Source organism: Pleurodeles waltl, chromosome 7 (assembly GCF_031143425.1).
Source record: "Pleurodeles waltl isolate 20211129_DDA chromosome 7, aPleWal1.hap1.20221129, whole genome shotgun sequence".
Taxonomy (NCBI): domain Eukaryota; kingdom Metazoa; phylum Chordata; class Amphibia; order Caudata; family Salamandridae; genus Pleurodeles; species Pleurodeles waltl.
In genome coordinates, this window is record NC_090446.1 from 712,634,643 (window position 1) to 712,649,782 (window position 15,140).

The following is a 15,140-nucleotide window of genomic DNA, read 5'->3' on the forward strand; positions in this document are numbered from 1 at the left end:
TTATTGAAAGTTAGACTATAGCAAACTAAATCAAATGTAGCATCAAACTTTAAATCAATGAAACTTTCCCAGTTAGCGCTAAATTTGTTTAGAATCATAATCTGGAAATAGCTGGATTACCACCATTGGATCTTCCACAGTGTTTTGGCCCTTTAAAATCAAATCAGCGTTGCTGCTGTGAAATCTTTGTAGATGCTCTTTACCACCTTCATTGAAACAAAAGTTGTATAATAATTCATGAGCAGTCAGATCCCAACTAACTGGTCCCAAGTAAAAACGGGGATCCCTATATTTACATTAGATGTACAATCAATCTTCATTTTTACTTGGTCCCCTGGTAATCCGTACTCTAGTAAGTGCCTGCCATTTCATTTACTACTACATTTCTTCTACCCCAGATAATATTGGATTTTTATAGTCTTCCTTTTCACTTACTTGTTTCAACACATTTGTCTTTGAGAACATTGTCAGCCCCTGAATGGGCAACACTAGGGAGAAAACTGCGTCTTGTGGTGCATGGCTGTGTTAACATCATTGGTTAAAGATGATGGGGGTGATTCTCACCCTGGCGGGCGGCGGAGGCCGCCCGCCAGAGTTCCCCCCTCCAAAATACCGCTCCACGGTCGAAAGACCGCTGAGGGTATTTTGGGTTTTGCACTGGGCTGGCGGGCGACCGCCAAAAGGCCGCCCGCCAGCCCAGTGCAAAACACCTTCCCACGAGGACGCCGGCTCAGAATTGAGCCGGCGGAGTGGGAAGGTGCGACGGGTGCTGTTGCACCCGTCGCGTATTTCAGTGTCTGCAAAGCAGACACTGAAATACAAAGTGGGGCCCTCTTACGGGGGCCCCTGCAGTGCCCATGCCATTGGCATGGGCACTGCAGGGGCCCCCAGGGGCCCCACGACACCCCATACCGCCATCCTGTTCCTGGCGGCAGAGCCGCCAGGAACAGGATGGCAGTATGGGGTGTCAGAATCCCTTGCTGCGCCGCCATGGAGGATTCTTATGGGCAGCGGAAAACCGGCGGGAGACCGCCGGTTTTCCTCTTCTGACCGCGGCCAAAGCGCTGCGGTCAGAATGCCCTGCGGGGCACCGCCAGCCTGTTGGCGGTGCTCCCGCCAACCCTGGCCCCCGATGTCTTGAAAGTGCTGTGATGGTACCTAGGTGTATATTTACAGAAAGGGAGGCAAGAGAGAGAATAAATAAAGTCCTCTTTCTATCACTATCTCTTCTCTGCTCCACCTTTTGGCACCGGGTTCCTATTCCAACCACTTCCCACCCCAGCTCCCTGTCACTGTTGACTCACTCTCTTCCTACCTGATCCTCTTACTTTTTCCAGTACGACAAGCTGTGTGTCTGTCTTACAAAGCAGCATCCAAATGACATCATCACAATGCATGAGCTGGGGGCATCATATCCTAATGATTTTCCACTGGCAGATCAAACACTGCTTAACTACAAAGTGTTACTGCTTGGCATACTGCTAACTAGTGATCAGCACCTCTGAGCATCTTGATTGCCCGACATGCTATTTTCAATTTGATAAAGTTTTGTTGCATTGTTGCCACTGTAGTAGGCCTTCTGCATACATGCCTAACTCTTGTAGCGTCAGTGTTGACCTAGAGATAGAATAGGGCATGTTTATCTTTAGAAGTTTGGTTTTAACAAAATCTTTGCTTATTAAGTGCTTTGAAGCTCATACGAAGTGGCATGTGGAGCTTGGCGGATACTCATTAAACTAAACTAAGCTTTAAGCTGTTTGCAGTGCTATAACAGAGCCTAAAATACACAATTATAGAGAAACAATGCGCAAAGATGTGCACTATGTGACTTAAAGAATTGTTGTTTCAATGGCATATTTAGCACATCGAAGAAACCGGTTGTTGGCTTTTTAACTGAATATATATTTATGGTAATCCATTTTTATGCTTTTTTATTTAAGGTTTGGCAGGAAATTGGTGCTCTTTGCAACGATGGCAGTCCAGACTGGCTTTAGCATCGTGCAGGTCTTCTCGAACAGCTGGGAGATGTTCACCATTGTGTTCCTCATAGTGGGCATGGGACAAATTTCCAACTACGTGGCAGCCTTCATACTGGGTATGCACATTGACTACATCCGATTTAAGATGCGAATGTACATTGTGTAGTGTTTTATAAATGTGAACACAATGCTTAATGACAGTGTCGCAAAATGTTTCGACTCAAAGAAGAGCAGATAACTTTAAAACGCATTACAATAAGAGAATATATGGATATATTAAGGACCAGTTATTTATTTGAGAAGTAATAGGTGAAAACAGCTCACTTGAGAGCATGATAACCCTTCAGCAGTGGCTCGCCTGAGTTACAGTGGGTAGGGCGGCGAGCATGAGGGAGGCAGGGGGAAAGACATTTTTATTAAATAAATAAATAAACTTACCTCCGCGCCGCTTCTCACCGCACCGCTCCTCTCGTCCATCCTGCAGTCAGACACAGGCTCCCAGCCTGCCCTGCCTGCCCTGCCCTGCACCAATCCTGACGCTGCTCAGAGCAGCGTCAGGATTGGCTGGGAGAGCCCAGTCCTCCCAGTCCCAGCCCAGCCCAGACAGACTGGGAGACTGTGCAGGCCCTCTCCAGCCCGGCAACTCTGTTGCCAGGCTGGAGACAGCCTTCTGCACATGTATGTTTGGCCGGCCTGTGACGGCGGGCCAAACATACATGCGCAGTGCACTCCCCTCACTGCTCATCATCCCTTGGCCCCGCCCCTTTCACAAGGAAGGGACAATAAGCGTAGTTTATTGTCCCTTCCTTGTGAAAGGTTTGCAGCATCTGCTGCTGGCGGGCGGGGCAGCGAGGGGCGACACTCCTCTGCCCAAACGGAGGAGCCACCACTGTAACCCTTCCTAGTTTTGTGTAGGCCTAGTGGGCTTGAACTGAGCCCTTGAGTAGAGCATGTCACTGCTATCGTTTATGATCACAATACTAAAAACAATGAGAGTTTTTTAGTCTGCATTCACTCTTTCTCTCTTACAGTGAATACTGGGATACCTGGGCACTATGTCATATTAGAAGTTTGTCTGCTTTTCTCGAGCAGAAATCAGTGGTTCAAAAACCCACATTTACAAGTATGATGTCCTACCTGTGAAATGTTTCCATATACCACGCAAATCACAACATTCTTTAAAACTATACATTTCATTCAATGGAAGCCTAGTCTCAGCCTGATTTCCTTCCATTCAACTAATTAGTCTGTAAGTATGGCAGTGATTTTCGGCAATGGCAGCCCAAAAAGAATCTGTACCATAAACTTTAATTTATTCAGCATCTCTTCAATAAAAGTAATTTAACCCTGAGCACTGTAATTACAATCAGCTCTATCTGCTAAACTTTACCATTCGACTTTATTTATTGATATAATAATTAGCATTCTCATGGTGAAAGGTAATCAAAAACTGAACATTCTAATGCAGACAGGGCCACTGTTAGCTGAATCTTGCAGGAGACAGCTCTTTAATTACCTGATTACTACATGTAATGATGTTTAACACTGCAAACGTGTTTTTCTAGAACCCTACATTCTTAATTACCCTTTGTATCTCCTCTCTTTCTAGCTTTTTTAGACACATGCACACATATCTATTACACAGTCACACAAGCGCCCTAGTTGTTATGGTCGAGTGCGAGTTTCTAGTGTAAAGGCCATTTTTGCTTTGCTTATACATTTAGTGCGTTTGACAAATCTGTTTAAATGTTTTCAATCAAATAACGAAACTGTCTAACTTTCAGCAGGTCAAGTTTCCTACACACCTATTTGGGAAAGACTTTGGTAAAAAACAAGAGTATTTCACATTTTAATTGCCATAGGATGCTTTACTTTGCCATGCAACTAGTACTTTACTCAGAAGTGTATCTTTGCTTGATTTGGTGTCAATCTATTCAGAAGCTATTCTGAGAAATCCCGACAATTTAGAAGGTGTTTGATTTGCTCATAAATTTAAGTCAAATCTGTGCAGATTAATCAAGAGGCACACTGCGAAAATACGATGCCATTTATGTAAGGAATTTACATGAAACCTGGGAAGCTGTTACCAATTTACACACAGCTCAGCAATCTCAGATTCAGTACGACAGACATTGATTGGAATAAGAATGTGTAAGTCTTATTCACATTTCCTGAATAAAGTGTTGATAAAACAATGGGCACTGGTAAGGGCCAGTAGAGTTATGAGATTCTGTGACTGCACAGTTTACCAAACAACTACAGATTTGTCAGATTTCGTACATAATTTGCTTGATGATTTGCAAATTTCTGAAAAAATATTGATTCTTGCTCAAATCGATGAAAATAAAGCTTGAAAAGGCTGTTTTCAGCAAAGTGCAGCTGAAAGAGAACAGTAATTGGATTAAGAGTGTTTAGGTCTTGAATACATTCTTGAATACATTGATGATAAAACAAAGGACATTGATGAGGGTCAGTGGATTTATGTGATTCTGTACCTACAGAGTTTACCACACAATTACAGATTTACCACATATGCACATGATCTGCTTCCTGATAATTTGTAGATTCCATACAAAAAATGTAGCTTTTTGCTCAAATGGATGAAAATAATACCAGAGGAGCATTTGCTGCCTAATTTGCATTCTGGTTGCATATCTATCTATCTATCTATCTATCTATCTATCTATCTATCTATCTATCTATCTATCTATCTATCTATCTATCTATCTATCTATCTATCTATCTATCTATCTATCTGTCTGTCTGTCTGTCTGTCTGTCTATCTATCTATCTATCTATCTATCTATCTATCTATCTATCTATCTATCTATCTATCTATGGGGGTCATTACGACCCTGGCGGTCGGAGACCGCCAGGGGTAATGTAGCGTCCGTACCGCCAACAGGCTGGCGGTACGGAGGCCCTTATTACGACCGCGGCGGTAGCGCCGCGGTCGCACCACCGGGGCCGACTGTTTCCCGCCGTTTTGGCCCCGGCGGTGATAATCCACCAGGGCAGCGCTGCAAGCAGCGCTGCCCTGGGGATTATGACACCCCTACCGCCAGCCTGTTTCTGGCGGTTTGCACCGCCAGGAAGAGGCTGGCGGTAAGGGGTGTCCTGGGGCCCCTGGGGGCTCCTGCACTGCCCATGCCACTGGCTTGGGCAGTGCAGGGGCCCCCTAACAGGGCCCGGCCAGCTTTTCACTGTCTGCATAGCAGACAGTGAAAAGCGCGACGGGTGCAACTGCACCAGTCGCACGGCCGCAACACCGCCGGCTCCATTAGGAGCCGGCTCCTATGTTGCGGCCTCATCCCCGCTGGGCCGGCGGGCGCAAACTTGGTTTGCGCCTGCCGGCCCAGCGGGAATGTCGTAATGGGGGCCGCGGGAGTGCGGCCGCATTGGCGGCCGCACAGCGGTTACCGCTTGGCAGGTGGCGGTAGCCGCCCGCCAATGTCGTAATACCCCCTGTATGTCTATCTATCTATCTATCTATCTATCTATCTATCTATCTATCTATCTATCTATCTATCTATCTATCTATCTATCTATCTATCTATCTATCTATCTATCTAACTATCTATCTATTCATGTAGTTCGCTGAAAAAAAGGTTGAAGTAGTGTTATACATAGGTGAACATTTCACTGACAATATAACATTATAAACACAAAAAAAACACTGAAATCCACCAGTTCTAGTTACCTCAAGTAAGTATAAGCAGTGGCGGTTGGTACTTATAGCAGGGAGAGGGCGGATGGGACACCAATATGCACATAAACACTGACTCACACCCATGCATTCACACACACACACACACACACATGCACGCATGCTCGTGCACACACAGATACATCCATTCACAACACTCACTCCCATATATTCACGGACGCATGCACCAAAAATAAAAAAATAAAAATGATCACACTTACCTGCAGCTGTGCCTCGAAGGCATCCGGGTCGTTGGGACTGCTACCTTGGAGGGAAGGCAATAGTCTCTACTTGTTACGGAGTGAGATTAGATCAGTTAAAGTTGCTGACCCCATCCCACTCTGTGACGAGGTGTCAGTGATTGACACTTGGCCCTGGGCACTTCAGGGTCACGAGGAGGAGGGCCTCATGATGTTTTGTCACCCTCAGGTGCTGTGACGTCTTCAGTCTGGCAAAGTTCAGCTCTGGCAGCTGGGAATCTGCACATTAGGCGCACCTCTACCTCCTGGGTGCCTGACCTGAAATTAGAGATTCTGCTAGGCTGACCTTTGTTCAGCCTGACAGACACTCTTCTTATCAGGCAAAACGTGAAAAGACATGGCCCCTTTGCCCATTTAGACAGGCTGTGACTGGCCCTAAGGTAACTATAACTTGCACCCCGCCATTCACAGTGTTTTCATCAGTTTTGCAGTAATGTTAACAATGATGTTATAGGACGTGTTATGAGTTATGTGATATGTGGGATAATTAGCTGTGCATGGCGAGTTACTGTAGGGCATGAGTTATAGTTATTTGAGATAATTATAACTGGTGAATTACACTGTTTCTTTCAGTTTTAAATGTTACATTGTCACTGAAATTTTCACCTAACTACACCTTTAGTTAACCTTTGGTCTCCCTCACTGAGTCAATAGGGGCCCCAGGCATCCCATTCCCCAGGACCAAAACAAGCATCTAAAGGGAAGGGGGTCATGTGGCCCCTCTTTCTGAGCCACAATGACCACCAGGTACCCATCCCTCAGTGCCCGTAAGAGAGAGAGAAAGAGTGACAGGACCACGGAGGAAGCCTCAAGGCCCGCGCAGTCATAGCTGGTCCCCATCACCCTGTGGGAGCCAGCATTGCTCCCGCAAGCAAGAAGCTGCTTTAAATAGCAGCTCCCTGCTTCCGGGACCAATGCTTTCATCTGTTTCCCTGCATGCATATTAAGGTGCAGGAAAACTGATGAAAACTTCAATTCCTGCAAGTGAGAACGGTTAACAGCTCTCACTTGCACAAAGAGAAGTGCTTGCTTTGACTTGGCAGGAGCTGTCAATGCTCCCTCCAGGTCAGAGCAAAAAGCTATGTCTGGGGGAGGGCAACCCAGGACATAGCCGGCTCTGAGGGGTGGTGGCCTCCAGGGCCATCTTTGGCCCCTTGAGGGGGGCCACATGGCCCCCATACAACTTAAATAGTCCAGGGCTGCAAGGGGATCGGGCAGCCTCTCCGTATCCATTTAGTTTTAAGCCCCGGGGAGGTGTGGTCCCTGGGGCTGCGGGGGAGGCAGGTAGCCCTCTGCATTGATTTAGTGTAAAGCCTGGGGAGGTTGCGGTCCCCAGGGCTGCAGGGGGTGCTGGGCAGCATCCCACATTGACTTATTCTAAAGCCCTAGGGAGGTGGTGGTCCCCAGGGCTGCAAGGCGGTCCCCGCATTCAAAATTTAATTCCCCCGGGACCTGGCCCACACCGCTTGGTTTTTTAAAAAATATTCAGCGAATCTTCTGTAGCTCCCACCAAAAATGTTTTCAAAAATGCTTTTTTGCCAGGGGGTGGGGGGGGAAGCACCAGAGCTAAGGGGTCAGAATGTCCCTACCCTTGCCCCTTTTTTTAAAATATTTTTTTCTGGGACTCAGCTGAAGCCGAGTCCCGCCATGGCTGCCAACACTTTCTTGTTGAAGTGTTGGCAGCCTATCAGATCTCAGCACAAGATTGGGAGGATTTTCGGAGCCTTCGTGTCCCTATATAAATACAAAATTGTTTTTTCTTTAATTTCCCAGAAACTACTGAACAGATTTAAACCAAATAACAAAAATGTCTGGACCAAGAACTAACTAACTTTCTGCCAAATTTGGTGTATTTCCGTCCAGTGGTTCAGGCTCTATTCCTGTTCAAAATCCCCATGGCAAACTGCATGGGGAAAAAGTGTTTTGCCCTCCCCTTTTCCTGGCCCCTGCTTGATGGATCACCCTGAAACTTTCCAGACAGATGCCCAAGTGAGGGGTCGTATTTTCTTTGAAAATTTTGTGAAGATTCATCAAACGACGCCAAAGTTTTTAGAAAGCAAAAAATGCTTTTTCTACAGAAACTAGGTCTTAACTATAACTACTTAGTGGTGACCGCCACTAGGTAATATTTACATATGTGTTTGTGTGTATATATATATATATATATATATATATATATATATATATATATATATACACATACACACACACACACACACACACACACATATATATATATATATATATATATATATATATATATATATATATATATATATATATACATGACAATAATAACTTGTTCCCACCTTCTGATGCTGACCTTCCGTATGTGCGAATGGAACCCCATGCCAAATTGCACAGTTTGTGGAAAGATCTCTAAGACAGGCACTCCAAGCATTTGAAGTGCTTATTTATGCACCACAATGCAAAAAAGCTTTGATCACTGCGATCAGCTCTAAAGATATTCTTCATAATCAGGAATTAGAAAGATGTCTATCTAGACCTTCAATACTTTCCTAATATGTAAGAACCCTGCCATCTATATCTATAGTTATTCATTGACTCTTGCTGTACCCACCAGTTTGTAGTTCTGAGTTTGTTAACCAAATTAGGTAGAGGGGTCCAATGTTTTTAGGAGACCACTGCCAGCACTGCCAAATGCAGAGGTTGCCAAAGAGCCAATGCTACCCAGGTTTGATTCCACCTTGTATCTCTTTCTTTCCCCACCCTTCACTTCCTGGGCTACCTCACTCTTTCAGTTTCTTTTTCATTCCTGCTTTCTCCCTTTGTCATTGCTTACCTAGCTTTCTCGGTCTCACTTTTTTTCTCGTTTCTGTCTTCTTATCACCTTTTTGCTTTTGGTCAAAGTCTGATGATAAAAGATAAGCCCTTTCTCCATTGATGAGTACTAGTACCCATCATCTGCAATGAGTAGCGAGGATTGCTATCTTTGTTGTAAAAAGAAATACCAGCCATACTGGTGACAAACAAACCACACATTAGAGTACACCCCCAGAGGTGCTGGTGTACTTTGAAACAGGTGGGTTCTACAGTGTAAGTATAGTTGCACAGAGCGAATGAGCTATGTGAGCAAAGCTGAATTGTTTAATGAGTGTCTAGATAACAAATTGTGTTTAGATCCTACGTCTAAGAAATCACACTAGGCATGGTACACATATTTTGCTTTACTGATATGGGGAACCTAAAATCAGATCCAGAGTCAGAGCATGGGTCATGAATTCATTCATTGTAGAGGGTGGTTGTGGAAGGCAGAAAGATATGGTAGATGGCGGGTGGATGTTGTGAGCAAGGCATCAGTCTGGAATGTGGTGTGAAGTAAACTGTAGATGGAATGTGGTGACAGTCAGAGGATGAGTACTTGGTAGATGGTGCCTAATTATGAATTTCTGTGGGTGGTAATTCCAAATAAACTACAGATTCCCAACTGTGATAAAGCCTCATTCATCTTTTGCTTCCAAACACAACAATGGCAATGAGAATGCGTAGGAGAAACACAGACATCCATGGCTGCTATGATATGGCTGAACTCAAACCTGGACGGCTCCTGTTAGTCTGTATTTTGGCATTATGGTCTGTGTTATCTGGAAATGGATCTTGAAAACCAAACTCAGTGGTCACTCATTGGGATATTTGCCAGTGCCAGGGACCAGTATCGAGACGCTACATAGCTGCTAAAATTTTAGCTTGCCTATGTGTGACATTCCCATGTGTAGAGTGTGTTTATATGTGACATTTCAAGACCTTATGTGTGACACTTTGAATGACACTTTATTGAGAGTGAAAGAAAGCAGTTGCGTCCATGTCAACAGACAATGGTCAATAATTACACTCTTTTCTCATAGGTAATGGTTTAAAAGGGTCCTTATAAGCTACAGCAACTGAAACAATTTGACATAAGAAATGTGGACAGTGATGTATCAGACAGGATCCTGTGAGGCATAGAATATTCATAGCTGAAACTGAGAGCCTATTCTCTTGCATCCTAGTCTGTCAAGAGTCAATCAATCAATCAGTCAACTTGTAGAGTGCAACTTGCAACTATGGGAGTATTCCGGTGCTGGCAGGATCCAGGGTCTCAGTTGAATAACCAGGTTGTCAGCGACCTTCCGAACCCCTACAGAGTGGGGCAGGTCATGAGATGCGGGGTGGGAGGTTGTTGAAGGCTCTGGCTGCAAAGTAGGAGAATGAGCTTCCTCCATATCTGCTGTGTGTTATGAAGGGGGCATCGGCCAACGCATGGGAGGTGGAGCAGAGGTGTCTGGAGGGTGTGTGAAATCTCAGGCAGTGGTTGAAGTAGGTGGCCCACAGACATACAGGGCTTTGAACGCGTGGGTGGGGAGCTGAACTGGCATCTTTTCGGGCCAGAAGCAGTGGAGTTTGCTGAGGTTGGGGAAGGTGTGGGTGTGGCGAGGGATATCCGGAACAAGTCTAGCTGCGGCATTCTGGATAGTCTGTAGTCTTTGAACGAGGTGGGCCTCGATTCCCATGTAGAGGGCATTTCCATAGTCCAGTTGACTGGTGACAAAATCTTGGGTGATGGTCGTCTTGTGTTTAGAGAAAGCTACTTGTTACGTAACATGCGCAGGTTGAGGAAGCAGGAGGGTGACATGGCAATGACTTGGGATCTCATGGTGAGTTTGCTGTCCAGGATGATGCCAAGGGTTCTGGCGTGCTCAGCTGGAATTGGAGTGGGGCCTAGTTCTGTGGGCCACCAGGAGTTGTTGCTGCTAAAGATCAGGACCTCCATCTTGTCTGTGTTGATCTTGGGGCTTATGTCTCTCATCCAGTTGGCGACACTGGTTATGCATTGGTGAAAGTTGGTTCTGGTGGCGGTGGAGTTCTCAAAGGGGGAGAGGATGAGTTGCATGTTGAACCCGGGGGTTTGACTATGTTGGTTAGGGGTTACATGTAGATGTAGCAGAGGGTGGGGCTATGCGATGAGCCTTGAGGGACTCCATAGATGATTGGTGTGGGTTCAGAGGTGAAGAGTGGAAGGTGGATTTGTTGTGTTCTGTCAGAGAAAAAGGAGGTGATCCACCTAAGGGAGGTTCCTTGGATGCCTATGTCATGGAGTCTGGTGATGGGCGTGTGGTGGGAGACGTGGCAAAGGCAGCTGAGAGATCGAGCAGGATAATGGCAGCAGTGTTCTCTTTGTCAAGGAGGGCCCAGATGTTGTTGGTGAATGCGATCAGGGCTGTCATGGTGCTGTGGTTGCTGCAGAGTCTGGATTGGGAGACATCTGGGAGGTGATTATGTTCCAGGTAAATGATGAGTTGTTGGTAGATGGATTTTTCGATGACCATGGCCGGGTAAAAGAAAATGGGGATGGGGCTGTAGTTGCTGAGTTCAGTGGGGCTCACTGAGAGTTTCTTCAACAGGGTTTTGACTTCTGTGTGCTTCCAGCCTTCGGGGAAGGTGGCTGAATCCAGTGAGGTGGTGAACAGGGTAGTGAGTTTGTGGCTGATCTTGAATGCTCCTGTGTTGAAGATGTGGTGGGGGCATGGGTTGGATGGGGCTCCTGAATAGATGGATTATATGATGATGATGGTGTGCTGAGTGGTGAGGTAGTTCCAGCTGGTAAAGGTCATGGATGTGGAGGTGTGTTTTTTGAAGAAATCTTCAACAAATCTTGAGTGTTGAAGTTTCTGAAGATTTTGGTGATTTTTTCAGGGAAGAAATTTGCAAGGTTGTGTCATAGGTCCTGAGTGGGGGTGATGTTGCTTTTTGCTGCTGCACGGTTTGTGAATTCGTTGACTATGCAGTAGAGCTCCTTACTGTCGGGATTGGCTTCAATGCATGATGCCAGGGCTTCTGTCTTGGTCTCACGTAGCTAGTGGTGGTATATGTTGAGTGTGGTTTTGTAAGTGGTTTGTTCGCCGGGGCTTTGCTCATGTACCATCTCCTCTCGATGTGTTTGCGGTGGCACTTAGCTATCCTGAGGTCATCGTGTAATAGCTGGCTTGTTCAGTAGATCTTCTGTGTTTCTTGTTCTTAATAGGGGCGACGATTTTGGCACAGTCCTTGAAGCTACTGGGGTCCTGGGGCATATTTTCAGTGGGTTAAGGGTGAGGGTGTAGGTCCATTCAGTATCTGAGGCCTTGTTCCATCTGCGAAGGGCGTGTTGTGTTGCGCTGGGTGGGAGAGTGTGGGGGCCATGATGCTGAACTAGAGGAAGGAGTGGTCGGTCATTGTGAGCTTTGAGGTGTGACTGTATTTGATGCAATCACTGGTGGTGAATATAGGATCGAGCTGTAGTCTATACAGTTTATGGTGAGGAGGCGATGAAATCAGTGATGAGGTTGTAGAAGGAGGTTTGGGGTATAGGGGGGCGGCAGGCCACGGTTCCCCTTACCATTGATTTCTTGTCTGTGCAGATAATGAATTTGAGCTGTTCCTTTGCTGGGATGACGCAGGTTTAGCCAAGTCTCAGTGAGAAAGAATATGTCCGGTGCAAGTGTTGTGTAGCCATTTTAGTTATAGCTCCATGCATATTATTTTAACATACCAGGCCTGCCGCTGTGCGCTTCGACCTAGATATATTTTATTCTGCTTTGCTTTGTTATTGTTACAGTAGCCACTTTTACAGTCTTGTTTTATTTTCTCTCTATCTGACTGTTTTTGCCTAGGCCAGCACTCTGTTCTCAAACAAGACATTCTTGCTCACTCTGTGGTTCTTCCAAGCTGCAGCAAGATAGGTTGTCGGTGAACGTGGTATAAGTTTGGTCTCTGACATTCATAGAAAACACACATCCTTACGTAGGGACATTTTCTTAGAACACCAGCTGTTTTATTATAAAAACACTTCCCTGTCCCTTACATGTTAGAGGGAGATTCCAGCCAGAGAACCACGACTGTATGCTGATTGCCGGATGCTTCGCTACAGCTGTTCTGCAAACTTCAGGCCTTTGCTCAGGTATGGGGGGATGATGTCTTCCCAGGGGAACCTGAAGGGTAGAATTAGAGCTTATCACGCTGTGCTCTATCATAGCCTAGGTAGGAATTAGTCTGTTGACTCTAGTGGCAATATGGTAGCATTATTTTTATGTTTTACTCTCGTTGTCACAATTTTAATCTTGTCATGATGTATTGTTCTAGTTATTGCAGTCCACGCTTTGTTATCTAAAATGCAGTCGCTTTATCAAAGCACTATTGAAATATATACTGCCTCTGTTTGTCATTGTGTATGTGAGACTAATGTAAATGAGAGAAACGGATTAAACCTGAGTGACCATGGCCTCCCTGAGAAACCAGTTATGTCATGTGCTCGGCTGCCCAAACCATCCCTGCCCTTGGGAAGAGATGAGGCACTGCTAGTTAGCCGGAGCAGAACCCGGATTGGAGTGACAGGTGTCACCTGTAGTGTCACCTGTAGTGGTGGGTTGTAAGAGTGGTGGTGTGGACTGTGTCTTGCCGAGAGTGGTTGATGTGCACATGTTGTGGCAGGTGAAGTGGCAGTGCGTTCACACTCTTTTGGAGTGTGTTGATGCATTTTTGTGGCGGTGTCCTGGGTCGAGGGTGTGGAGGGCAGATGAAGTGTAGCTGATGGTAGCAGTTACATCTGGGTTCTTGGCGTTGGGTGTGGTCCAGGCACAGCCGACAGACAGGCACTGCGGCCCCCATTAATGTGGTCCTGGGAGGTGGGAGGGTGTGCCTGTAGGCAGTGGGTGGGGTTGGAGAAAAGGAGGGAAGGTAAAGCAGGAGAAGGTAAGGAGAGGGGGAGGCAAGAGTAGGCGTGGGAGGAGGCAGAAGGAGTGGGAGCGAGGAGCGGGAAAAAGCTGGCGAGAGAACGGGCGCAGCTGGAAAAAAGAGCCAAAAGAAGGCAGAAAAAAGCACAAAGAGAGCAAAATAATGAGAGTCAAAGGAAAATTACACAAGAAAAGGCTGAAAGAAAGGGCAAAAAGTGGGGAGTTAGAGAAAACAAGTGAAAACTGTTGAGAGCAGCAGCAAAAGCAGAATGAAAGGGCCTAAAGTGGGCAAAAAGGCAAAAGTGAGCAAATGGATGAGCGATCAAGGGAAAATCAAGCAAGAAAAGGCTGAAAGAAAAAGCAAAAAGTAGAGAGTGAGAGAAAATGGGTGAAAACGGACGGGAGCAGCACCAAGAAAGAGAGCAGAGAAATGCTTGAGAAAAGAGCAAAGAACAGAGAGAGCTAGAGTGAAAGCTCAGAGGATGCTGCAGATGGAGGACTCTGATGGTGCAGAAGAGAGTGATCCTGGAGGAGCGTGGTTCCTGGAGCTGGCTAGGGGTCAACAGAGGTAGGTGCAGGGCTGGGCCCGGACACCTGCTCCAAGTCAAGCATTGGGGAAGAGTCCAGAGGCAGGTTAGAGCAGCATGGCCAAACATCTTGGTTCCTGGCACAAAGGACCATCAGTGAATACAATTACAGCCTGATATTGAAAGTACACAGGTGGTATTAATACTATGTTGTAAGAGCTTCAACTTTGTGATTTCTACTTCAAGTTTAGTACCTCCTCCAAGAACCGGGGAATTCTCCATCAGCACCTCCCTCTAAATCACGTGTGTACACTGATAGATCACAAGGAAGATAGGTTAGTGGGGGTGAGGCACTATCCGCTCTTTCCTTTCTACAAACCAGGAAACTCCTAGTACCCTTTCTCTTGCTTTACCCTCATGCTTCCTCTGTCCATCTTTTGCTTTGGTTTTCACTCTTCCCTCTCTCACATGCACACTTCCCTGCTCTCTTCCTTTGCATTACGTACTCTTCTCCTTCTCTACTCTACTTCCATCACTCCCTCCTACTCTGTCACAATCACATTTCTCCTCATCTTTCTACTTTCTAAGGTTTCCTAATACTCTATCTTCTCCCCCTGCTTCTTCACCCTTTTGTGTCTTTCACCTCTTCCTTCATTTCATCTTCGTCCTTCTATGCTTCCCTAGCTCGTTTCCTCCTTTCTGTTCAATCTTCTGTTCTCTACCTCTCACCCGTCATTCTTTTTTGTTTCTCTCTGCTTCTGTTCCTCATGTCCTCACTAGTTTCCACACTCTATCCTGCCCTTACGCCCCTCCGTTCTCTCTCCTCCCTGTTCACTGGCTTCTGTCTACCCATTTCCTTTTCATCTCTTACTTTGTCTCTTCATTCCATCATATTCCTCCCTCCTTTCTCTTGCTCTCCCCTCACTCCTCCAAAACTCTCTGCTTTCTTCTTTCTAACT

The 15,140-nt window shown here is 45.9% G+C and overlaps 1 protein-coding gene across 1 annotated transcript in view; it reads left to right on the forward strand.

Annotated features, from left to right (window-relative positions):
- LOC138304580 (solute carrier family 22 member 4-like) overlaps positions 1–15,140 on the forward strand; it is a 256,341-nt gene that overhangs the window by 144,506 nt on the left and 96,695 nt on the right. The window contains exon 3 of the mRNA XM_069244752.1: positions 1,941–2,095. Within this exon, the coding sequence (XP_069100853.1) occupies positions 1,941–2,095 (155 nt within the window). The remainder of the gene's footprint in view (positions 1–1,940; positions 2,096–15,140) is intronic.